The sequence below is a fragment of the Amaranthus tricolor genome, chromosome 12 (assembly GCF_026212465.1).
Source record: "Amaranthus tricolor cultivar Red isolate AtriRed21 chromosome 12, ASM2621246v1, whole genome shotgun sequence".
NCBI lineage: Eukaryota > Viridiplantae > Streptophyta > Magnoliopsida > Caryophyllales > Amaranthaceae > Amaranthus > Amaranthus tricolor.
Window position 1 is genome coordinate 4,118,845 of NC_080058.1, and position 25,798 is coordinate 4,144,642.

Consider the following 25,798-nt stretch of genomic DNA (forward strand, 5'->3'; position numbering starts at 1 on the left):
GCACTTTAGCTCCGATTAATTTTATATGTAGATTTTGTGTTTTTTGAAGTGATAAAAGTGTTATTGAGTGAGTTTGAAGTGTTTTATAGAAGTTTTAAAATTTTTAAATACTAGGACATTTTCATAATTTTATTAAATTAATTTAAAATAGGAGTGACGATAAAATAAAAAGGCGGCGAAAAATAAGATTCTGAATTTAATTTCACTTTAGCAAATCTCTGGGAGAAAAAAAAAAGACAAGAGGCAAATCACAAAATCGAAAAAATCTAGTTCTTCAATTGCCTATTTAGATTTTCTCTGATTACTTCAGGCTCACACAAATAGCTAGATCTCAACTTTTGATTAGCTAAATTTAATGGGTGTTCCAGCATTCTACAGATGGTTAGCTGATCGCTATCCGTTGGCAATTTCTAACGTTGTTGAAGAAGAACCATGGGAAGACGGTGAAGGTGTTTTGCACCCTGTCGATGTCTCAAAACCTAATCCTAATGCTATGGAGTTTGATAATTTGTACTTGGATATGAATGGGATTATTCACCCTTGTTTTCATCCTGATAAAAGGGTATTTCTTTTTACTTTTTCTTGATGATTTAATTTGTTTTGGGGAATTTTCTGTGTATTTCGTAAAATATTCAACTTTTGAATTGTGGGTATACGGGAATATAGGATTTTTAATCTTGAGTAAAGAAGAGAATCAGTGTTGATGTGTTATTTGGGTTCATTGTAATTTTAATGGAGGTATTGAGTTGGGAATTATGTCATGAATTTAGGGTTTTGGGTGAGGATGTAGTTCAAGTTTTCAACTTTTGGATTGTTGGACATTGTTGATGTGTTGATTTTGTCTATTGTAATGTAAGTGGTGGTGTTGAATTATAGATTTCATATCATATGATTGTGGGGTTTTGGGTGGGGATTTAGTTGAAATTTTCAATATTTAGATTGTTGGGTTTATTAGAAATTGGGGGAACTAGGTTTTGAACTTTTGGATTATTGTATAAATGTGAATTTTCTGGTAAATCAATGGCTATACACTTGTTTCAATTACATTTCAGAACATAAAGCATGTGATAAGTTCATCTTTTTGTTTGAAAATGAAAAATGTGGTTTGTGCATGTTTGTGGAAGTGTAAGGATAAGATATGTAGTATAATTTTTGTTTAGACAGTTATGAACCTCAAGTTAACTAGAGAGATTGTATTGTTCTGCATAAAATGCTACTGGAGGATTGATATCTACACGAAAAACATGTAAAACTATCATCTGCAATGGATTTTGGTGATCATATGAATGGGAAGACGTTTGACTTGTCAGAATTTATACACTTGGTCTCGATCACTATGTTATGTGGTGTAGTTCTCTCTTTCATGATCGTTCAACAATCCCCATCTGGAAATGTGTAGTCAATAGTGTGTACTCTTTTCTCGTTGTAATTTAAACATTGTCAGTAAAGTAATACCTTATCAGATTATGTTGTTTGAAATTTGAATCATTTAGGAATTGTAATAGACAATAGACATACTTGTTATTTTAGGGGTGGCTGATATGCCTGATTGAGAGGACGGGAAAAAAGAGATGTTTAGGTTGACAGGCATGTCAGGTTAAGTAGACAAGAGAAAATGTATGAGTAGAGGAAGATAGAAGAGAGATGTATGAGTAGAGGAAGATAGAAGAGAGATGAGAGTTTTTTTGAGCTATATGAGGGGATAGAGATATGATTGTTCAGAGATCAATTTTCTGAGGAGCAATGAATAAAGATCATATATTCTGAAATTTTGAGTGTAAAATTCATAAAAATAGATTGTTGGTGACTGAGGTAATGAGAATGATTTTGAGTGTAAAAATTCATTAAAATACCATGTTGTTACTTTGGTAATGAAACTTCACCCTTAAACATGTGCTTTTTCTACCGAATATGACTCTCCCGAATGTAATGGATGTGAATGAATTTGATGAATAAAAATAGATGTTTGGACAATGACTTTGGAGATACACAAGCATCACTAGGAACCTTGGCATATGAGTTTTCCAAAATAGACTAAAGTGACATTACCGTTCCTAGCACCAAATCCATACAAGTGATGTTGGGGTGGTTGTAATGAATCTGATTTCACATGTTTTTTCTCATTCTCCTTTCCCTTATATATATCCATTCTCACTCTCGTCCTCTCTATCTTTATTATGATAATCGAGTTATAAATGCGAATAAACGAAGTTTACCAGTATCTATGAAGCGCCAACCGTGTTCCCATCAGTGAACATGTCATGAAGTTCAGTTTGTACTGTCTGAGAAGGACAACATGGATAATAGTCTTGGAAGAATCTGTGGAAATTCTTCTTGTTTTACTTTTGCTACTTTCTAGCCAAATTGAGTGATGTTACGGAAGACAGTTTTCTTTTGACTTCGGAGAAACACAGTGGAATAAAAATTCATATTTTTAGATCTGTTAATTTGTTACTTTCTATTATATCAATTAAGGTCTCCTGATTGCTTGCTCTTGGGAAACTTCTTCCTTTAACAAATTAAGCTTCATAATAATGCTTTGAGTTGAGTGAAAGAGGAAAGTTCATAAATGTAAACCGGCTAATTTTATTTTACAATAATGCAGCCTGCACCTACAACATATGATGAGGTGTTCAAATCAATGTTTGCATACATTGATCATCTATTTACATTGGTTCGTCCAAGGAAAATTCTCTACATGGCAATTGGTAAATTAGTCTACCATATTTCTTATAAGTTATTTCCATGACTCTTACTTTGTAAATTCATATCTTATTTCATCCTTGATAGACGGAGTTGCTCCAAGAGCTAAAATGAATCAGCAACGTTCCCGGCGTTTCAGAGCTGCCAAAGATGCTGCTGAGGCTGTAAGTTTTACTTTCTCAATATATGGTTGAAACCCTTTTTTATTTGGTGATAATATCGTGAATTCTGATGTTGGTGTATATTATTTCATCATAGGAAGCAGAAGAGGAAAGACTAAGAAAAGAATTTGAGGCTGAAGGACGGATTCTAGATTCCAAAGAAAGACGTGAAACTAGTGACTCAAATGTCATCACTCCGGGTACTGAATTTATGTATGTGCTCTCTGTGGCACTTCAGTATTACATACAGAAGAGATTGAACAATAACACTGGTTGGCGGAGGATAAAGGTTAGCTGCCACAAATTACTGTGCTAAGGCATTCAAAGATTGGATGATTCCTTTATGCTGGAGTAATCCCTTCTTTATTTTTTCTCTATATACTTTTGGATTTCAGGATTATTTCTCTTTTTTATTTATGCTGCTGCATTGGGTACTTATTTGAAGGTTATTCTCTCTGATGCTAATGTTCCTGGTGAAGGAGAACATAAAATTATGTCCTACATTCGGTTACAAAGAGATCTACCTGGCTTTGATCCCAATACTCGACACTGTTTGTACGGATTGGTGAGTTCTTTGGGATCGTTTTTATTTTTACTTGGGTTTGTACTAATATGTTATTGCTGAATTGTTAGACTTTTATTTGATAGGATGCTGACTTAATAATGCTGGCTTTGGCCACTCATGAGGTGCACTTTTCAATTTTGCGAGAGGTTGGTTACTACTAAATTATGTATATAGGATAATAACTTTATAGAGTGCGTTTTTCTTCGTCAATTCATTTACCATATTTCTTTCCTATAGGTTGTTACTTTACCTTCACAGCAAGAAAAATGTTTTGTATGTGGGCAAAGTGGTCATCTGGCGGCTGATTGTCGAGCCAAGCCTGATCAAAACGGGAATTTGGTAGATGATACACCTATTTACAAGAAAAAATATCAGGTTTCGTGCTTGACACCCTTGGCTCTAGTGATTCTGGGTCAATTTGTCTGCTGAAATGTTTGTCAATTCTGTAATAACTGAATTACTATATTTTTAAATCCTTGCAGTTCCTCAACATTTGGATATTGAGAGAATATCTACAATATGACCTGGATATTCCTGAACCTCCTTTTACTGTGGATTTTGAACGTTTGGTTGATGATTTTGTGTTCCTATGTTTTTTTGTTGGTAACGACTTCCTTCCACATATGCCTACACTAGAAATACGAGAGGTATGAAAGTTTCTTAGTTTTTATTTGGTTCTTTCACCTTATTGCAATATCAAGAGTTTATAAAGCTCATAGTTATCTTTGTGCTTAGTTTACAAAGCTTGTTCTGTGAGATAATTTACACCATTTAGATGGAGGTGCCCTCCTATTCCTCCAACGGCCCTTTTGGTAGGTGGTAATAAACGGCGGTAATGGAAATGATAACTAGTATTTTGGTTGTAAAATCTCTTGGCTACTGTTGTCCATCTTTAATCATCTCATTTTAGTACCACTAATCAAACGGGCTGCAATTTTTTCTTGTTGGTATTGATCTCTCCTTATACGTGTATGACCTGTTTCATTTTTGTTTCAGGGCGCTATAACCTTGCTGATGCATGTATACAGAAGAGAATTCGCAACCATGGGAGGGTATCTTACTGATGCCGGTGAAGTAAGTTTGCTTATTCAATTCAGACTTAGTGTAATTGTTTTTTGCAGTATATTTATTTTATGAATGGAAATTTGGCAATGAGAAATCAAGAATGCAATGATTAGTAAGGTGTTGGGAAGATGTGTATTATATGCTTTCTCTGTCCTATCTGATTTGCACCTCCCAGCTAAGACAAATAACAAGTGGATGAAATAAATAATTGAATGAGACTAAAATAGAATATGAATTTGTGGATGAGATTAAAAGAGATTTGCGGGGTCATTACTAAAAGAGGAAAGTGTGTAAAGTAAGTGGGACAATTCTAAATAGATATTGTGTGCAAATTGAATGAGAAAGAGAAAGTAACACTTAAAAAAGGTTTTTCTAATATCTCCTTCCATTGTTCTTTAATTTAGTATGTTTGATATAAATAGATAAGGCAAATGTAAATTGTGGGATGAAAAGTGGGAAGAAGGGTCTTTAGTATTTCCAAAGGAAATAGGAATATGCTCAACGCATAAAAGGGAAAACACTTAGCTTAGGATCCTTCCTCCTCGATCTCTCCCCCTCCCCCTAAAAAGAAAGAGAGAAAAGAGAGAGCAAACAGGTGGAAATTGTGTTGTGTGTTGTCTTACTTATGTAGATTGTTTAGTTCTAATTTTTAGTTAGTAAAGTATCACTATGGTCTCTTTATCTTTCATAAAATGAGCTAATGGCAGTAATTGTTGGACTCAGGTTTTTCTGGATAAAGTGGAGCATTTTGTTCAGTCAGTTTCAGTTCATGAAGAGCAAATCTTCCAGAAGCGGGTTCGTGTACAGCAGGTACCCAACACCTTTGCCCGTTGCATTTTACTTTTGTTTACATAGATGCTTCATATATATATATATATATATATATATATATATATATATATATATATATATATATATATATATATATATATATATATGATCAAGTTCCAGTGAGAACCAAGCTTATATGAGAATCGTGAGAACCAATCTACCCAACAAAAAAGTGTTAATTCTTTTACAGACAATGTGTTACTTTTGGGCAAAAAATGTTACTTTTTATTCAAAAAAAGGGGTACTCTTTAATGTAAAAAGTAACACCTTTTTTAGAGTTTTGTTCAAAATTTTTTTTTAAAGCAACACTTTTCACCAAAAATTATCATTTTTTTTTCAAAAAAAAGTAACACTTTTTGCCTGAAAGTAACACATTTTTATAATATCAGAAAGATTGGTTCTCACGATCCTCATATGAAAATGGTTCTCACTGGAACTTCTTCATATATATATATATATATATATATATATATATGTATATATAGGGGCAGATCAGGTGAAACAACTAAAGTGGTGAAAACTGAAAACCAAATTGAGATATACATGTTATGGCAAAAGGTGTACATACGATCTTGTAAGGTGTACATATTTTTGAGAAGGAAAAGGTTCATATTTTTTATAAAAATGCCATTCGAATATATATACCTTTTTAAGCATGTATGTACACCTTTTAGAAAATGTCAAATTATTTACAAAAAATTACCATTGGAATGTGTACACCATTTAAACTTTTATGTACACCTATTTTTATTTTTCACCACTTTAATTGGTTTTCACATGATCCCAAACCTATATATATATATATATATATATATATATATATATATATATATATTTGTTTGTTTGTTTTTGGAAAAGAAAAATATAGTGCAATTATGCCCCAAATTGACTTTTTTCTTTCTCTCTCTTCTCTTGATTTTTTGAATATATATTTGTTGAAATTGTATCCTTTTTATGTGTCCACACTATCTTTCTGTGATGTTTAGATGTTCGAGAATAATGAAGAAATGAGGAATAGGGCGAAAAGAGAATCAGGAGAACCCTATGTAGAGCCACCGCCTCCGGTGGAAGACAAGGTGCGCCTTTATGTCGAAACATTGAAATGCAATTTGAAAAAAAGGCTTATTGAACGCAATTTAATGTGATGTGAAATATGCCTTTTTCAAACAACTGAGTGAATTGCTGTTTCGTCTTACTTCATCTATATCTGCGGTAGACTTGTATGAATGGAACGTTTTGCCACTTTTGAATGCATTAATGACTTAATATTTTTCTGCAGATCAAACTTGGGGAGCCTGGATATAAAGAGAGGTATTATGCCGAGAAATTTGGTGCATCAACTCCAGAGGAAATTGACAAAATCAGGAAGGATGTGGTCAGTCTCATCTGTTTTAATGCGTATAAAAATTTGTATGTTTAAATCATGAAAAGAATGAATTATGCTTTGGCAATAGTTGCTATGTCTAAATTTTGGTTGACTTTAGATTTAACTTATCTACAGGTTTTGAAGTATGTAGAAGGTTTGTGCTGGGTTTGCCGTTACTACTACCAAGGTGTTTGCTCATGGCAATGGTAATTGTTTTCGTGCTCTAAAATCCGTGGCATGATAGTATTATAGATCTTTGAATAATCCTGTTGTCACTTGTAAACTGCTGCAAGGCATTTCCAAATATCGGTGGCTTGCAGTATAATTCATGCTTTTTCCTCGCTTGCTTATGTATTTGATGCTCTTTTGAAGGTTCTATCCATACCATTATGCTCCTTTTGCTTCGGATCTAAAAGATTTAACTGATCTTGAAATCACATTTTTCCTTGGAGAGCCATTCAAGCCTTTTGATCAACTTTTGGGAACTCTACCGGCTGCAAGGTCTTGTCGCTCATTTTTTTGGTGTTAATGGCCTGTCACCTATCATAATTATCCGACCAATAATAGAATTTTTCCTTGTTGCAGCTCCGATGCTCTACCAGAGATGTACCGGAAGTTGATGACAGATCCATCATCACCGTTGTGCGAGTTCTATCCTGCGGGTAATGTTACTAGCTGTTTTGTTGGTACAATTTTGGTATATTTTCCGTCACAATCTCATTTCTGTTTCAAAATGCCAGATTTTGATATCGACATGAATGGTAAACGCTTTGCTTGGCAGGTATAGTAGCTCCGCTGAACATGTTTCTTTGTCTCTTTCAGTAATTGATTTTTTTTGATCATTTGCTTTTTGTGTCCCTCCCTCCCTTTCCAAATTCTTCAATCAGGGTGTTGCAAAGTTGCCATTCATTGATGAAAAGAAATTGCTTACTGAAACCAAGAAGCTTGAGCAAACTTTAACGGTTGGTTTCTTGAAATTTTTTCCCGTTTTAATTGACCAGTCAGTAAATGATTGTGTTGCTACTGTGCCTTCTAATCATTAAACACGTTCGATTTTTCAGGTGGAAGAGCTACGTCGAAATAGTGTGATGTTTGATTTACTATATGTCTCTCCCGCTCATCCTTTAGCTTCTCAAATTGTTTCGTATTACCATTTCTACTATCAGATGCCTCCTGATCAAAGATATGCTTGGCCAATTGACACCTATGCTAGGTTAGGATTATAGCTTTTGACTTTCAACATTAAAATCTTCATTTGCTCCTAGTCTATGCTATTCGGACTCTTCATTTTGCTTCACATACCCGTGTCCAATCCTTGATGCTGAAACATTGGTATGGCACCTAGACACTTCATGTTAGGCGTAAATTTGAATATTTAGACAGATCCAACACTTGGACACATACCAGTATTCGACATCAGTTTCCGAGTCCAAATCCAAGTAACAGCTCCTAATAATAATATTTGCATTTTTTGGTTTTCTTATAAATTTCTCCTTTGTGCAGTGGTGGAATGAATGGCTATTTGTGGTTATCCGAGAGAAATGGGTGGAGACAAGTGGTCCCTTCCCCAGTGGGTGGGCTACCTGATATTATGAATAACCAAGCTTTGTAAGTCTTGCTTGCTTTTATTGTGATTCTATATCCCTTGTATACTTTAGTGCTAATGTGAAGAAGAATATCTGTTCTGCAGAAACGTGACGTACTTGAATCCCCTGCCTCGTAAACACATTCCAAGACCTCCAAACGGTGTAATTATGCCGGCTAAGGTATGGAGTTTCCTTATATTCAAAACATGTCTCGTTACATTCTTAATGTTTAGGCATTCTTCATTAATGATCTAAGTTATTAATGTATGAAAACTAGCAATTTGACGAGTAATTGTGTAAAGTTAGATCTTTTTGCGGAGATTTCAGTTTGTTCATATTCATAGATACTAGATGATGAAAGCGTATCATGAACTAGCATTTACGAGTAGTATTATAGGATAGTAGATGTTTTTGTGATCGCTTTCTGATTGGTTATTGTTCGTGCACTTATGATCACTGCAGGAAGTGAAAAACTCTGATGTGAAACCTTTCCCCTTATTATGGCATGAAGACAATGGCAATAGGCGCCAATTTGGACGGGAAAGGTATAACTCTGCTCTACTCTATTCTATATGGTTCTTTATCTGCTGATAGAAATGATATATATTTTCTGGGTGGTTTTCGATTTCATTATCCCGATGCCATTGAGTGACTCCCATCTTGGCGGAATTAGGGGGTCGGATGTACACAACCTTACCCTTGTTAGAAAACCTTCACATGATTTAATTAGCCATTTAAGGCTCGCTTGGATTGAGAGTAAATATTTAATACACAACCTTACCCTTGTTAGAAAACCTTCACATGATTTAATTAGCCATTTAAGGCTCGCTTGGATTGAGAGTAAATATTTAAGGAGGTTAAAAAAATCAAACTAATGGAACAAAGGTAATTAAGATGCAAATGAAGTAATTGAAATAATTATGAAAGAAGTAGAATGAGAATAAACTAAAAAAGATGAATAAAAAGAGAAGGATGATTTCTCGTACTTGGAGGAAAAAAATTTCCCCCACCCTTCCATAGTAAATTTATACCAAAATGAGGGAACTAATTGCTATTTTTATCCATTTTCTTTACAATCTAATCAATTATTCAACTTTTCTAATAATCAAATTTCTTTAATCATCTATCTAACTAACTTTGTTTTTCTACTTTGACTTTTATTTACCCCTCAAGTGTATACTCAATCCAAGCAGACCCTTAGGTATAGTCTATTTCAATTTGAAACCAAAGCACTGTAAATCTTTGGACCCATCAAATACAATTTGGGTGGAATGTTTAATTTCGGATAGTTAAGAATGAGAAAATAATAAGATTGGGCATGGTGTGTTGTTGATTTAACATGAATTATCGAACTTATTTTTGCCTTACGTAGAGACAAATAAATTACAATCTTAACTCCATCTAGTTTTATATCAATTTAGCAGTGAAATTCTCAAATGTTGGCAAATGCTATATTTCCTTGCTAGGTCTCCTTCCCCCGCACTAATTGCCATATATTGCTACACAAATGCTTTACTACTGACCAAAACACCCAGTTACAGTAACCACCGAGGATCTAGAGGGTTAGGGTCATGCATAAAACACTCTTGCCGCTTTCTTTAGTTTTTATTACCAATTGCTCACTCTTTTTTTATATATGTTTTAGGCCTCAAGTACCAGGAGCAATACGTGGGCATCAGTTGGGTGAAGCTGCTCACCGTCTCCTGAAAAACACGCTAAATATTAAGCATACTAATTCATCTCCTGGTGTATTGGATTACATGCCTCATCCAAATCATCCTGGCAACTACATGTTTAATAGGCCGAGGCCAGGGCCCGCTGGACCTGCTGGGTATGAAAGAGGCTACTACGACGACAGCAATTATTACGGACAACATCATATGCCTAGGCCGATGTCAAATGGCTATAGACCCAATGAACCACGTGGAGGTCGACACAATGAGAGATTACCACGAGAAGATGATCGTGGGTTGGGAGGAGCTATGTCAAATTTGACACTAGGAGGGGCTTCTAGGAATCGACAACCAGCACATACGAGACCAAGGGCTCAAACCGCAGGACTCGTGCACATGCCAGTTCAACATAACAATTTTGTTCAAAACGTCGGTCAACTTCCATCACCACCCATGAATTGGATTAGTCAACCCGAAGATGGAAACAATAAGCATTTCCGACAGATGGAGACAACTGTCCAGAAGCAAGTCAGGCAAGTTTATCAAGCTAAGACTCAACGACCAACACATCAAGAATGATTAACGGCCGAAATGATGGATATTGTCTCAAACATTCGATGGGTTTTCGTGTTTGAAGATGATGTTAATCTGTACAGTGAAACATGTTCGGAAAATGGGCGCCATTTGAAAGCCAATGTCTCTCATCTCAGATATCAGGAACGTCATGGTGATTCAAGATGTTAGCGCGGATTTGTTGTTGTTGGGTTCCATGAATCGGCGAGCATGGGGTGTATTCTATTATTGTGTATTTGATACATTATTAACCAGGTTCCTTATAACGGCCAAGGTTCTGTAGATTAAACATCTTACGGTTAGGATACTTGACGTTGTAAAGACCTCAGTTAGTCACTGGATGCGATGTTCAATTTTTACAGTTGGCATATTTATACATCGGCTAGTTTTATTCAAGATACCGGTTATTATTTCATATCTGGGCGATCTTTTACTTGATGTCGTTTCTTTGTCTCTGATCGAATTTTTCCGATCACACTTGCTGCAGTTAGAATGTCACGATAAAAAGAGCTTGCTTTTTCAAGTTATAATTTATCCTGTGTCTGTTCTTGTTGATATTACTCTTTCGAAGGGGAAAATCATCAAATTAATGACTTTTCATGACACACTAACACACATTATTGATTATACTACAAACAAATTGTTCTTGAACTTTTTTTTCCTCTGTACTCACATCAATAGTTATTACAGCTATATTACATCCCATCCACAAAAACCACATTGGATGCCCATTATAAAAACTTCTCATAATATACTATTGCAAGAAATACCCTGATAAAAACAAACAAAAGAACAAGAACAAGCTACCATAAATAATTAGAGCCTTTTGGCCAGATGTAAGAGAATTACCCCCTAATCCAAACTGTTGATTTTGGGCAAATCCAGCAATTTCAACACTCTTACTCTCAAAAAAGCTCTTAGCAGCCCCACAAGTAGGGCACCTCCAATCTTCAGGTAACTGCCCAAAGGGTAACCCTGGTGCTATAGGGTAGCTTGGATCACCAGCAGATTCATCATACCTATACCCACAGGATCTACACTCATAAATTCCAGTGTTTAAAACTGCAAATTTCTCCTCCAATCTACGCTTATCAAGATCCTGTGATTCTAATGAACTGGGTTCTTCTGAATTTGGCTGTTCTGAAATGGGTTTGTCTTCTTTTGACACATCAACTGATTTTGGGGTGATATTGGGTAGATTTGAGGGTGTTTGAAGAGTGAAAAATTTGTGGGTTTTAGAGAAAATAGTTGGTGTAGTGAATTGGGTTCTGGGTTTTGTAGGAGAAGGTGAAGTGAGATGAAATGAGAATGTTGTTGGTCTTGTAATGGCAGAAGCCATTGATTCTTTAATGGTGGATTTTATATAATACTGTTTTTGACTAGATTTGTAGCTCAAATATAGGAAGATAATGAAATGTAGTGGAATTAAGCTGATTGTTAAAGTTCAAAACATAGAACATTGTAGAGGGATAAGATGGAAGAAGGATCCATGGAAGGCATATACCATACCAAGTTTTAGACCAATTGTTTTGAAAAAGGTGTTGGATAAGGTGTGGGTCTAGTTGTTCATTGCTTATGGCTTGTGGGTGAGCTCCATCCACATGTATCATAATTCATAATCATATACCTCTAGATATTATTAGTTATTACAAATAGTGATATTTTATAAGGAGAAATGTCACTATCTGTAGTAACTATTAAAAAACAGATAAAGTATATGTTTCTAGAAAGATTATAGTAAATAACTAAAAATACAATTTTTTTCAAAACAAAAATATTTAGTCCCTCTATCTTATTGGTTTTACAACAAATATATTTTTTTAGAAACAAATTAAAGATAGAAAAAATATAAAAAATACATGTTATAGAAAAGTAAGAAATGTAAGTGAGATGAGAAGATAAGGGAAAAGTGTGGATGAAAACTACATAAATAGCATAAGTCATTGCCAAAAATACAGTGTAGCAAAGGTCATAGGAAATAGGGAGCACTTTATCAAACATTCATTCATGTTTTATGTTGTATTTAAACGTCAAAACCAGCCGCGTAGTATGTTTGGAGTTGGTCATTTAAGGTTAGATTAATTTTGAGTTTGATTAGTATTGAGTCAGAATTAATTGGATTCGATCGAACTTATTAATACATATATGAGTTGGTTGACTCTTATGTAAAAGTTATAGCCCTAAAATCAGTAAAATATACGATATATATTCACAATACTGTAAACTTAGCTGAACTTATTATTCATTATGTGAGCTTACTTTTCATAATATAAGCCATATAAAAGATAGACTTACACGTAGCATATCCTAGTTTAATGTATTATTGTTTAAGATTGAACAATTTGAATGTATATTTGTTTTGTAAATTTGTGTGGAGTAAGATCAAATTTGCTCATAAAATGGAACCAAAAATCATACAAAGTTGAGGGAAAAAGTAAATAAGATAAATAGTTGTTTTGGTTCTTGGCTCATAGTCCCACATGCTCATGTCATGCCATTGGCCAATCTTTGGTGATGTTGAGCGCGATCCCTTACTAATAATCCGTCACGGCATATGTTTATGTCTAATTAAAATTGATTAGACAATTAGCTTATTAGCTACATTCTTCATATCTTTTCATTTGTCTCATTTTTCATTGCACATTTATGTATTTTGTGAAAAGATAGATATAATTCTGATTAACTTAGGATAACCAAATCCCTAAATAAATTCCTTATTTAGAAAGATTGATATCATAAACGAATATAATTTTCTATTCAGGTATCCATTTGTGTTGTATAATGTGTTGTTCAAAAACACTTGATAACCCTCTTACCAATCACAATAGTCTTGTAGTATTCTAACTTTTATATCAAAAGTTATGATGAAAATAGTGATTATGTGTTAATTTTGCCTCAAAATTTTTGGACGCTTAGCAGGGCCGTCTCAAACATTTTAGAGATCCTGTTCTAATTTTCGAATAGGACCCTTATTAATAAAATTACTATTAATTTTTTTTATAATACGCCTTTTTTTTAGTTATAACTTTGATTTTCATGGCCAAGCAAGTTGAACTTTGACTATTATTAGCTTGAGATTTATTATAAATATATTAAATATATATTAAAGAAACTTGGTTAATAATTTTTTTTATCAGAACAACAAAAACGGAGATGATATTTCTAAAAAACATTAAAAACTAATTAGAAAGATATATAAACCCAAACAAGAAGTGAATGTACATACTAAGTAAATACGACTAAGTAAATATAAGTATTATAACTAAATACAACTAAATATGGGTATAGCTATGGGGCCTGTTCATTAGCACAGCTTGCACATGTGCTTAGCCGGCCCTGACGCCTAATCTTTTTGTTTCTTTTCTTCTTTTCTCGATTTGATTCCTTGCTTAGTATTTTTATCCCTCAAAAACTCGTACTTTTCTATAGAAAATATTCATTTTACTTGCAATACACGCAGAGACACAAAAAAATCCAACCCAAGCTTAAAATGCAATCGAAATTTTAATAAATACAATTGAAACACATTGATTTTTGCTCATAATTGGGGGAAAATTATTTAAAATAAAAAGTTACCGCTTCCACTTGACTATGTCTTAACTTGTAAATTATTATTATATACAATACAAGAATAATTGATGAATTCGAATAGCTTGAAATTAGAAATGAGAAATAAGGCATACGAGAAAAATAAACAGAATATAAAAAAAAATCAATTTTTAAAATTAAAATTATACTCCATCATTCAAAACCACCCTTTGTCACACAAGTCACAAGAATTTAGCTTTGAAATAGTGGTTAATAAAGATCAACCCCTTAAATCATCCAAATAAGTCATATAAACACAAGTCTTAAGTCTTAACACACCAAATGGTGGGTCCCACCCACATCTAGTTTCATTCCCCTACATTTTCTCCATCCCCTAAACACAACCCCAACACGCAATAGAGAGACACAACTCACATACCCTCAAAACAAACTACTCGTGACCCTTCTTTTCCCTTTTCCTAACCAGCCGGTTCATCTTCTAAACGTCTCTTCTTTACCTCTCGTCTTCCTTTCTCTCTCCTCTCAAACTCCCCTATTCCCATGGCTACCGAGGAAGACCAGCCCATCTACGCTTTCGACGATGATGAAGATGATGAAGATGATAGTGAAACTCTCAATGGGGCTGTTCCTGATGACGATGTCGTCGTAGATTCCGATTCTTCGTCTGGAGATTCTGCCGCTGTTACTGTCGCTATACCTTCTTCTGCTTCAATCTCTGTTGCTGTTCCTCCTCCTATTACTCCGTCTAATGCCGTTACCGTTGCTCTTCCTGACCCGAAACGACAGCTGTCTTGTTCTCCGATTGTGAATCCTGAGAAAAAGCCGATCGATGATTCTAGAAGGCTTTTTCAACGTCTTTGGACTGATGAGGATGAGATCGAGCTGCTCAATGGTTTTCTCGAGTATACTGCTAATCGTAGTACGACGTTTTCTGGTCATCATCATGATACGGCGGCGTTTTATGACCAGATCAAATCCAAACTTCAATTGGAGTTCAATAAGAATCAGTTGGTGGAGAAATTGAGGAGGTTGAAGAAGAAGTATCGGAATGTCTTAAGTAAAATGAGTTCTGGTAAAGAGTTTGTTTTCAAGAGCCCACACGATCAACAAACTTTTGAAATTTCTCGAAAAATTTGGACTAATTTGTCTCCGAATTTCCGTGGTGTTGCTGAATTTGATGATGACGATCAAAACCCTAACCCTAATGCTAATCAATTAGCACTTGCTTGCGCGACTCCGCCAAGGCCGCCAAATAGCAGTTTTGTTATCAGTCACATCAACCTCAACAGTGCTGCGGCTGCAGCCAATTCATCTACACCTATGATGGTTGATCAGAAACCAGGTAGTAGTGGAATTTATAGCATCAATAATAATTCTGTTACTCCTAATAATGTTGTTGGTTTTGATGTCATGATGTCAAATTTGAATATTCCTGCTGCGAAATTGTCGTCTAGGAAGAAGCCTAGGATTGGGAAAATTGATGAAAAGTTTGTGAGACCTGTGAATTTGAGTGGAAATGTTGGTGTAGAGGGTATGAATGTCGATGAAAATACTAATGTTAACAACAATCACAATAATAATAATGTTAGTAATATTAGTACTAATAGTAGTAATATCAATCTTGGTTCAACAATGCAAGGGTTGATAGAGGAGGCAGTGAGGAGTTGTTTGTCACCAATGGTTAAACAGTTGGTGAATAATACTGTGAATGGGGCGGTGTTTGGAGGCAGTGGTGGTGGGATTAAGGGACTTGGGTCATTGTCTTTGAACGCGGTTCCTTTGAGTTTGTCAGGGGTGAATGTGTTGGGCGGTAGTTGTGGCAATGTAATGGGTGATAAGTGGAGAAAACAGCAGATCTTAGAGCTTGAAGTGTATTCAAAGCGTTTAGAGTTGGTTCAAGATCAAATCAAGATGTCGTTAGAGGAGCTCAGATCGCAAGGGAATTAAATGTCTGATTTAGAAAGGTGATTGGGTTAGGTTAGTTGATGTAGATTTGTGAGTTTCTCTGATTAATTTTCCCTGTTTGATCGGTGGTCGAACATCGATTTGGCTGATATAATATCTGTAGCTAGTAACTCAGAGTTGATACCTTTTTTCTTTCTTTCTTTTAGTTTGACATAAAAGAGAGCTGTTGAATAATGTTGATTCTAGGTGACGCTCCTTGCCGAGCTTAATTTCATGTATAGCAACGAATTTAATAGATAAAGTGGATCATATTGACGAATTATGTACTTCAAGTCTTGTTTTTGGCTTTTCGTATAGTTGATTACTCCAAGTACTATGTACAGCCTACTTGCTGGATTTTCAAGTATTTATACATCTGTGGGATGGAGGTGGAGTTATGTTGTTGAATTGGCCTAGTAATTAGTGAATTTTCCAGTGTTTTTTTTCTTTCTAAATTCAATTACAAATTGCTGTTACTTCTGATGATGATACTCATTGAGTATATACTCACTTGTGTTTATTTTTTGTTGATCAGTTTAAATTAGCAGCATAGTTTTTGCCCTTTTCAAACTCTTGATACATTTGTTGTTCAAGAGCTCCTGTTCAAAGCAATGTCACTTCACCTTAATGGAAGGGCATGGGCCATGGCCTATAGGTATAGACGTATATGATATCACCCGCTTTCATAAAATTTGGGCATCCATTAGGGTTGGGATAGTATGACCCAACTTACCTTTGATCAAGTTACTTTGTTACATTTCGAGTTCTGTTTGAAGGATGTAAAATGTGAGGTTTTGTTTTCATGAGGAGACGGATTACATTTCCTAACCTTTGACTGTATTGTAATTTGCTTAACTATGTCAGCTGTTTGTGTTCGAGTACTGGAAGGGTATAAACTGAGAGTTGGTCACTAATTAGTTTGTTTTCGTGAGGCGACTAATTAGTTATTTATCATAATACGTAACTAATGGAGCTCATAAAAACTAACAGAACCCTAGAAGTTTATGGAAATACATTTAAGTTATCCTAACCACAACTAGGCTATTTGACTAGTGTTTATTGTTCTCTTTCATGAATCATGAGTCGGTCACTGGGAATTTATATTTGTAGCATAAACAATAATATAAATTGGGGTGATAGAACAAATTGGGAATGCAACAGCTGTTGAAAATGGTGAAGAGGCAACGGAAAAGAGAGAGGGAGACAGATACCCTTATGAATACAAACACTTTCCAATGACGTTTGAAAAGAATAGAATATGCCTAAGTTTCCCAAGGCAAATCTGGAATTTATTCTTTGGCTTTTAGGATGGGATGGAGTCTGGAGTAATGGGTTGGGTTTGTTTGGGGTCACACTAACCTAATTAGGTAGTATTGCCCAACTTTCTTTATTCCCAACGAATAGTAATAGGTGAAGTTGATGTTTGACAGCATTCTGGTAGGCGTAACGGTATTGTTTATGCATAGAATTGTTATTAAGAATTTTGTATTTTATTTATGTAATTTAAAATTATTTTTGCATTGAAAATATAAGAATTTAATTGTTTTTTATTAGTTTACCATTTATTCTTTTATGGGAAGAAAATATTAATTGTTTTTCGATTTCTAGATTAAATTCTCTTTAAAAGTTAATTATTGATATCAAAGAGAATTTGTTAATTTAGATTGACGGTTTCACAAACTAGAGCCTGTGGTTTGATTGGGTGGTTTATCTTGCTAACTACTTATTGTACTTCAAATTAGCCGTTATATTTTTTGTTTTCACGTTATCTAATAGTTTCTCTGGTCTATAAAGTTGTTTACGAGGTATGTTCTCGAAAGTAAAGAAAAATAAAATTTTTTAAATGGTGAATATATTATTTTATTGAATAATAAATTTACTAGAAAAAAGCGAAAATCATAAGCATTAAAAAAATATTAAAATAAAGTTAGTGAAAAAAATATGAGAATTTTTTTCTAGATAAGATCTTAAATTTGATCCTAGCTGCCTTTGTCTCCTAGCCCACCCCTTTTGTGAGAGTACTAAAAAGAGTATAGTTATGTAAGGATGACAAAATGGGTGGTGGATGTGGTATGCCCTCCTCTATATCCATACCCACCTAAAATGCCCATACCCATTTGGGTATGTATCTAAACTCATCTCATCTAAACTAGGTATACCTATTATGAGTATACCACCTTATTCTCGCTGTACATTCACTCCAAATCCACGTTATATACTTGATAATCCTTAAAAATTTAATTGTACATCTAATTTTGTTTAACCATACAATGTAATAAAATAAAATTAATATCCTTATTTTTTATCTATAGTTTTTAATAAAAATTACAAAATTGATATAAATTAGTAGGGTGAGAGGCTATTGGGCGGGGAGGGTGGATATAGGGTGAGGCGGGTGGGTGTGGGGTAGTTAAGACCTCATAGGCTCATACACACCATCTACAGTACCCATGCAGGTACAACTTTTTTTACACATATCCATCTCTTATACTCATCAAAGTCATATTCATATTCGCTTTAATTAGGGCTATTGTGGTACGAAACCTATATAATTTGAAAAATATTTTAGTTAAAGGGAAGATGAAAATGTGAATAAAAGGTTAGATGAGGTGGATTGGATTCATTGATCCCTTCTTTGTTGCCTAGTCTTTGTAGTTTGTAGTTTGTAGTTAAGTAGTTGAGTTAAAACCAAGAAGAGAAGAATAGTAGTGAGTAGTTCACTGTTCATATGATAATGTAGTCCAAGTCAAGTCCAAGTCCATAAAATAGATTAAACTTGGCTAGAGGCTGTCTTTGTCGTGATAGCCGACTCTACCAATCCAGCTGCCTAAATCTAATGCCAATTGCCATGCTTGCTTATATAATCCTCCTCATCTCTGACTCATCTCTAATTCCTTCCATATACATTGTATGCTTTCATTTGATGCTTTCTTTTTAGATCTTCATTGATGATTGTTGAGTTAGTCGCTTCATGATGCAAAATTAAAAAAATTGAGTAAAAATAATTAAAATGTACTTATATTTGAGGAAAAAAAAGGAAAATTGGGTGAATCAAATATTTAAATATGAATAATTATTAAAAAAGATGTGAGACATAATTAAAAATAAAATTGTAACAAATTCAATATCCTTATAAGGGACTAAAAACAATGATGTTAATTGTTTTCAATGGTTTTGAATTTGGAAAAATCGATGTGAAAATAAATTCATGTTATTTTGTCTTTAATCTATATTTATGGAGAATTATAGATTAGTTTAGTAGTTGGTGATTTTTTCTTTTATTACAGTTATAGATGTTCAAATCGCACCACTTATATATATGATTTATTCTCTGGGCTTTTTTTTTTTAACTCCTTGTGGCATGAATTAGCCTAGTAATTATTGGTTTTTCATTTCATTTGCGTGAGTGTCGAATTTGAGCTAAATGAGCATGCACACTTTGACTTTGACTATCTACTTATAACACCGGTAATCAACTAAAGCAAATTGAAAAAGGATTGTGATTTATGAATATTCAAAATACTAACAAAATTTTCCAAAATGTTGTAGATTATTAGCAACCAAACATATTTCAAAGTATATATAGTTTTGCAAATTTTTTTTTAAAAACTTTATTTTCTCGATTGCAAGGGTAGATTCAATTTAAAGAATTTTCACAATTTAAATAAAAATAAATTAAAGTTAAGTGCGTATTAACATAAATTTCACATCAATCTAAATAAAACTAAGAATAAAATAACAAATAATATTTTATTGATGTATATGAGTACTTTCTATGTTGATTGTTAATAACAAAATACTTTTATATATTAAACCCTTTAAAATTATTCCGTAGTTTGATGAGTGATAAGTGTATGTCGACTTGTAGGGTAATAAACGTTTGAATGTTACGTATGAGTAAGCAAACACTTAATTTACTTCGTTAATACACCGTAAAATCAAATCTTAACAAACCCAAAAGGCTTAAACATCTTACTCACCCAAAAAGATAAGCATTTTGTAACTTTATTATTCCCTCATGTTTCCATGGAAGAAATCACAAATACTAGTAGGAGTACTCCAAATGGATCTTATGGATCCTATCCAAATGGAACTGATATATCTATACCACATATTTACCTCCAAGTATGTAGCTATTTACTTTCTCTGTGACAACTTACGAGAGATTGCACCACTAACAATTAGCACAAATATTAAGAAATTGATATGGATCAGTAAATCATGCAAAATTTTCTAATCAATAACCGTGATTTGTAAATCACCACAAAAAGACTAATATTAAAATAAACAAAATCAAAAAAGATAAATTAAAATAACAAAACTCTCATCCTATCACATCATACGTAATTTATTAACCTTACAAATAATCGTTATCTACTAAGATCTTCTCGTAAATTGTGTGAGTATAATTAAAAGTGACGTGCAGAAAAGAATGAAAAAATATGGTGAAGACACAACCTACAATAGATATATTATATAGTTAAAAGAGTAAACTAAAATAGATGGGTGGCAATTGTTTAATTAGGAACAAAGGTAGTACTAATTAGATGGCTAAAAGTGAATCTTTAACCTGTCATTAATCGATGGTACAAGTTCATTCTAGATCTCTTTGATTTGATAAAAGGGACATTTTTTTGGACTCACGATTAGTAGTTTTCATACCTCAAACATGTTAACCAATGAATCCCTAACAAATTTAGAACATTAGGGCCAAGCTAAAGAAGCACTAGAAGACTATCTAGCAAATAGTTGTTTACCGAATAATTCGCTTTTTATCAAAGAAAATAAAGTTAACAAACTAAAAATTGAAAATTATCAGAAATAATACAATTTTTTACTTATTTTTCTAGAATAATATCAATTTTTGATCAACCATAAATAATACTAACTTAAGATAGTGTTTTCCTAGAACATCCCTAACATGTTAAAAATTAAACGATAGAAAATTATACGATAAAAAAATTGGTAAATTAGTTGATAAACTAAAGTTAATATTATTCTAGGAAAAAAACCCTTAAATTGGTGGTATTCATAGTTAATCAAAATTTAATATTATTATAGAAAAATCAAAAAAAAATTATATTATTCACGGTTTTCGGACCGAAAAAATAAAAAGCAATATAAGTAATCTACTTATAAATAAGTAAATACTCCTATAATAAAAAAATCTAAAGAGGCCAAACTGAAAAAAGTAAGCCGCGACAATGGACAGCAAAAGTAGACAGTGGGGGCGGGGGGCCTGCTGTAACTGTAAACATTTAAAATTTGAAAGATTGCCAATGGGAAAACATTTCCTGGATTAATTTTGTACAGAAACCTGAAGTTCAATTAGAAAAGCTGAATTTATTGTTAATAACAGGAACTGTGAATTTTCAATACATGGCAAACTTGGCCTTAGTCTTCTCAAATACTTGCTCGGCAATGGCAGCTTCGTTCCCATCAGCTTTTTTGATCTCGAGATTAGCCTTTTGGTAAACTCCGGTGCCCCTCAATGCATCGGCAATAAAATCATCAAATCCGATTGCTATGGCAGCTTCGGCTTTAGCTCCGTACACTAACCTCTGTTTATAAAATGCACAAACTAAGATGAGCCAAATCCGGGAATAATCATAGAACACAGGCGGTGTTCAAGACAAGAGAACAAACCTTAATTCTCGAAAGATGTATGGCACCGAAGCACATTGGGCAGGGTTCACAAGATGCATAAATGTCGCAATCTGATAGCTCGATTCGATCAAGCTTTTTACACGCCTGAAATAATCGATTGAGTTAATATTAATTTTATTGTTTAATAATTGAAGTAGTCAACGTTCACGATGCATCATATTACAGTACATCACTTCTAATGCCGAAGAACTGGAATGTGCTATATTACAAACAACATTGCTAAAGTAGGGATGGGAAAGTAGGTGGGCGGATGCAGAATGCCTTCTCCATACCCATACAATCACGACCCAAGGCGGGTAAATTTTCATACTCACGGCTGCCCAACTGGGTATGAATTCAAACTTATCCCCACCCAATATGGCGAACTAGGTACACCCATCATGGGTATACGATATACCTGCCTCACATTCAATCCAATTCCGCGTTATATATATTTCATAAATCTTTACAAATTTAATTGTAAATATAATTTTGTTTAAACCATTCAATAGATTGGCTTCGGCTACATGAACCAATAGATCATTTCTAGTGATCATCCACATTGTTTGAGTTCTCCAATTATTACGCTTTTCTACCATCGCAATTGGCAAGTCTAAATCCTTCATATCCATTTTCACTCACACCTTATGCCCTCTTTTTTAGGGCCACGCCAACTTTCAATCACCTTACATGTTTACTAACACCCATCTTAGGACATGCCCAAACCATTCTAGTAAAAATGAGCAAGTGCACCTATTTTAGCTCCTAAATGTGATTGTTCTCTAGCCCCACCAATTTCAAAAGGTAGGCTGAACCAATATACTGAGAATACAACTACCAAAGTTCACTTGGTTAATCTTGCATGACGAATAACGATAGAATGAAAAGACCGAACTTGTACAAATCTTTCATCGAAATCAGATCTCTTTCCCCACGGCATATTTCACGAATGAAGAGAAATAGACGCTCCCAAGCAAACAAGAGTTATTACTAAAGACCGTCTCTATGCAATAAATGATTTAAGGTTCATATGGACAATGCTAGAGGCTTGTTTGGTAACCTGACAATTCATGGTAACAAACATACAGCAGAGATCAATCGTCCACAATCATCTTTTTACGGCCCATCTCTAACACTAAAGCTTCTTAGCGAAAAAGAATGATCCCAAGCAATGTAAATAGCGTTAGATTTTAGAATATTACAAATTTGAAAGGCAAATTGGAGGATGTAAAAGTAAACAAACAATTCTATTTGAAGCAAAAAACAAAATAGAAATTTCATCAAAAATACTTCACAATAATGTTCTAGTCCATTCAACAATGAAAACAATCTCAAACCGCCACAAAGCTAGTCATCTAACCTCTCGTATCGCCGTGACCTCTGCATGCGCAGTTGGGTCAGTATGCTTCAACACCATATTGTGACAGCTGACAACTACTTCATCATTACAAACAACAACAGCGCCGAAAGGACCTCCATCTCCGGTATCAACCCCCTTGTAAGCTTCCTCGACTGCTTTTGTCAAGAATTTATGATCTCTATCCTGTACAGCTGTTTAGACAGTCCAAATATAAGAGTAAAACATTATGATCCGCAGTAAAGACATCGTAAGTTAACAATGACCCTTCCTCGAGTCATTATTTATCGATCACTTCACTTCACCTCAAGGATCAATGTATAAAAATGAATACTTGAAGGTTGACACTTCAATATTGACTAAGAGTATGATTGAATAGCCAACTCTAACTAACTAACATTTAGATACAAATACTTCACCATTGTCCAACAAGGGGTTGTGACCCTGAGTAGATACCATCCCTAAACCATAAGAAGAGGAAGAGCTCCAATGACTAAAAAGTGTGCCATCCCAACATAGGCCGCACCGTAAACTATAAATCTCACTAATTATTGTAACAGTTATCAAATACTTCATAAAGTTTCAAGAATAAAATTAGAAGATTCTAGATTTGCGTGCTTACCTTCTTGGTGACCAGCAAATGCAGAAGCCACAGAGATGGTTCCATCTTTGGTTTCAACAACTGCAAATCAAAGTAAGTACAAAAAATTTAAATTAATCACATATGATCAAAATTGATGATCATGGTGCATTAGCTAAAATGGAACAAACCCATCAAAGCTACACTTCTATATATAATGGATTTATGATTTATATATATTCTTTCTAAAAAATTAATCAATTCATAGAAAATTTCACCAATTTCAGTAAATAAGAGGGAAATAAATAAGGTTTTGATCAAGCAATTTGAAGTCATCATACTTTTAATCTTCGGTAGAATAAAGACTAAATTATGCCAATTACACAATATTTTGATAATTTATAAATTATCATCCGGATTAAGTTCAGATTACCCAATATCAGGAAAAAAAATAAAAATAAAAAAATAAAAAAAGTGTATGCATTTAAACGATATAATCCAGGGATAGATGATGATGTATAACCTAATGATCAATCATCAATCAAACAAATCATAGGAAAAATAATTCATAAAGCATCATACAAAGCAAAAATTAAGTACCCATTAAAATTCATTTTAAAATTTAATCAAAAACCATATTATAATTCAGCGAAAAAAAATGCAAATTTCAAATTTTAAACAACAAACCAGTTCTTTAAAGCTAGAGACATACCATTAGCATCACCCATGGTGGGAATTGAGATCAACAATGAGGAAAATTCCGAGATGGGAAACTAACAATTAGAATGAAGATTAAAGATAACGAAGAAGGATCAGGAAATTGATTAATTAAGAATAAAGAAGAAAAAGGTAATTGAAGAATAAGAATATATAGTTGAATAATTAAAAATTTTAATAGAGGAAGAAGAAGAAAAACGAGATTCCAAATTATACAAGTGTAAAAAATGATGAAGAAAACTCCAAGAAAGTGTGAATGTGTAAGAGTAGAGATCACAAAAAAGAAAGGTGAACGTGTTTATATAATGGTTATGGTGGTAAATTGGTAGAGACTCAGGAAGGAAGGAGTGGTGATGGGTTGCTTCTTTCTTCCTTCCTTGCAATTCACCACCAGTTCGTCCTGCATGACACCGTTTCATTGTGAGACGGATCTATACAAAAGACCCATCAGTAGAGAACATTAAAAGAAGAACCCAAATTTTTTTGAGAGACGGTCTCTCCGTGAGACGTATTAGATATACGGGCTAAATAATTCAACTAATACAATTTAAAGAGAAAATGAAGTGAGTTTCATGTTTTGAGGTCGTCTCTTTGAGAGACTATCTCTCGCAATAGTAGCAGGAAGAAGAATAAAACAATGAAATTTGAATTCTCATTTATATATGAAGCAGTTTTTTAAATAGTTTGAGTTAACCCAATTGAAATCATCTTACGATATGAAGCAGTTTTTTAAATAATTTGAGTTGACCAAATTAAAATCATCTTACTATGAGATGGTTTCACCGGACAATAAGTGATTCACAAATATGGCATTTCTTTCACGTTCCCATATTGCATCAAGATTTATTGATTAGATGTAGTCATGTAATTAGTTTATTTCTAATTGATTAATTTATAATTGTAAATAATTAGGCTATACGTGATCATACTAAGACTATAATAAGTGAACATTGTAAAATTTTAAGTGATCACTTTAAGACAATAAGTGTTTAATGGATGAATCCAATTGAGATAATTTCACTATAAGACTATCTTATTTAACAATTTGTGTAAATAACGAGATCATTTAAATAGCTAGCCTTGTCAGAATCGTTTCTCAACGAGATAACCTTAAAATAAAAAATCTATACGCTAATATTTGTATTATTGAACTATTTGACACATGTATAAAACCATCTCAAAATGATACCTTCGTAACAAAATTTGGATATACTTTGTTTTTGTAACTTAAATTATGGATTTGACTTTTGAGGACCATTTTTGAGGACCAACCATTCAATAAAAAAAATTTAATAATGAGTAACTTTCGTAGGAGACTTTAAAATGGTATAGTTTCATAAAAAGAAGTCTAAATTCAAAAAATAAACATTTTAATATTTAAAGTGTTAATTTTAACATTTAAAATCAAATATTAAATATTAAACAATTAAAAGTAAGTACTTTAAATACGAATGTAGAGGTTTTATTTAACTTAATTTAATT

The 25,798-nt window shown here is 33.5% G+C and overlaps 4 protein-coding genes across 4 annotated transcripts; 2 read left to right on the forward strand and 2 right to left on the reverse strand.

The window, feature by feature from the left end:
• Positions 1-211: 211 nt before the first annotated feature.
• LOC130797258 (5'-3' exoribonuclease 4) lies at positions 212-10,919 on the forward strand. The gene is made up of 22 exons (XM_057659787.1): positions 212-562; positions 2,606-2,708; positions 2,791-2,867; positions 2,962-3,153; positions 3,310-3,429; positions 3,513-3,575; positions 3,667-3,804; positions 3,912-4,076; positions 4,426-4,503; positions 5,218-5,304; positions 6,312-6,401; positions 6,605-6,700; positions 6,827-6,897; positions 7,064-7,192; positions 7,277-7,353; positions 7,432-7,472; positions 7,579-7,653; positions 7,753-7,904; positions 8,195-8,299; positions 8,382-8,457; positions 8,740-8,822; positions 9,923-10,919. The coding sequence occupies exons 1-22, from the start codon at positions 356-358 to the stop codon at positions 10,527-10,529; spliced, it is 2,832 nt and encodes a 943-aa protein (XP_057515770.1). The 5' UTR covers positions 212-355; the 3' UTR covers positions 10,530-10,919.
• A 182-nt stretch (positions 10,920-11,101) lies between these two features.
• LOC130797259 (uncharacterized) lies at positions 11,102-12,099 on the reverse strand. The gene has a single exon (XM_057659788.1). It carries the CDS (start codon positions 11,860-11,862, stop codon positions 11,278-11,280), a length of 585 nt encoding a protein of 194 aa, XP_057515771.1. The 5' UTR covers positions 11,863-12,099; the 3' UTR covers positions 11,102-11,277.
• Positions 12,100-14,446: 2,347 nt separating this feature from the next.
• Positions 14,447-16,500, forward strand: LOC130797260 (probable transcription factor At5g28040). The gene has a single exon (XM_057659789.1). The coding sequence runs from the start codon at positions 14,613-14,615 to the stop codon at positions 16,017-16,019; it is 1,407 nt and encodes a 468-aa protein (XP_057515772.1). The 5' UTR covers positions 14,447-14,612; the 3' UTR covers positions 16,020-16,500.
• A 4,761-nt stretch (positions 16,501-21,261) lies between these two features.
• On the reverse strand, positions 21,262-24,734 carry LOC130797262 (guanosine deaminase-like). The gene is made up of 5 exons (XM_057659793.1): positions 24,312-24,734; positions 23,642-23,701; positions 23,023-23,213; positions 21,663-21,767; positions 21,262-21,577 (listed from the first exon to the last, which is right to left on the reverse strand). The coding sequence occupies exons 1-5, from the start codon at positions 24,325-24,327 to the stop codon at positions 21,389-21,391; spliced, it is 561 nt and encodes a 186-aa protein (XP_057515776.1). The 5' UTR covers positions 24,328-24,734; the 3' UTR covers positions 21,262-21,388.
• Positions 24,735-25,798: the final 1,064 nt, after the last annotated feature.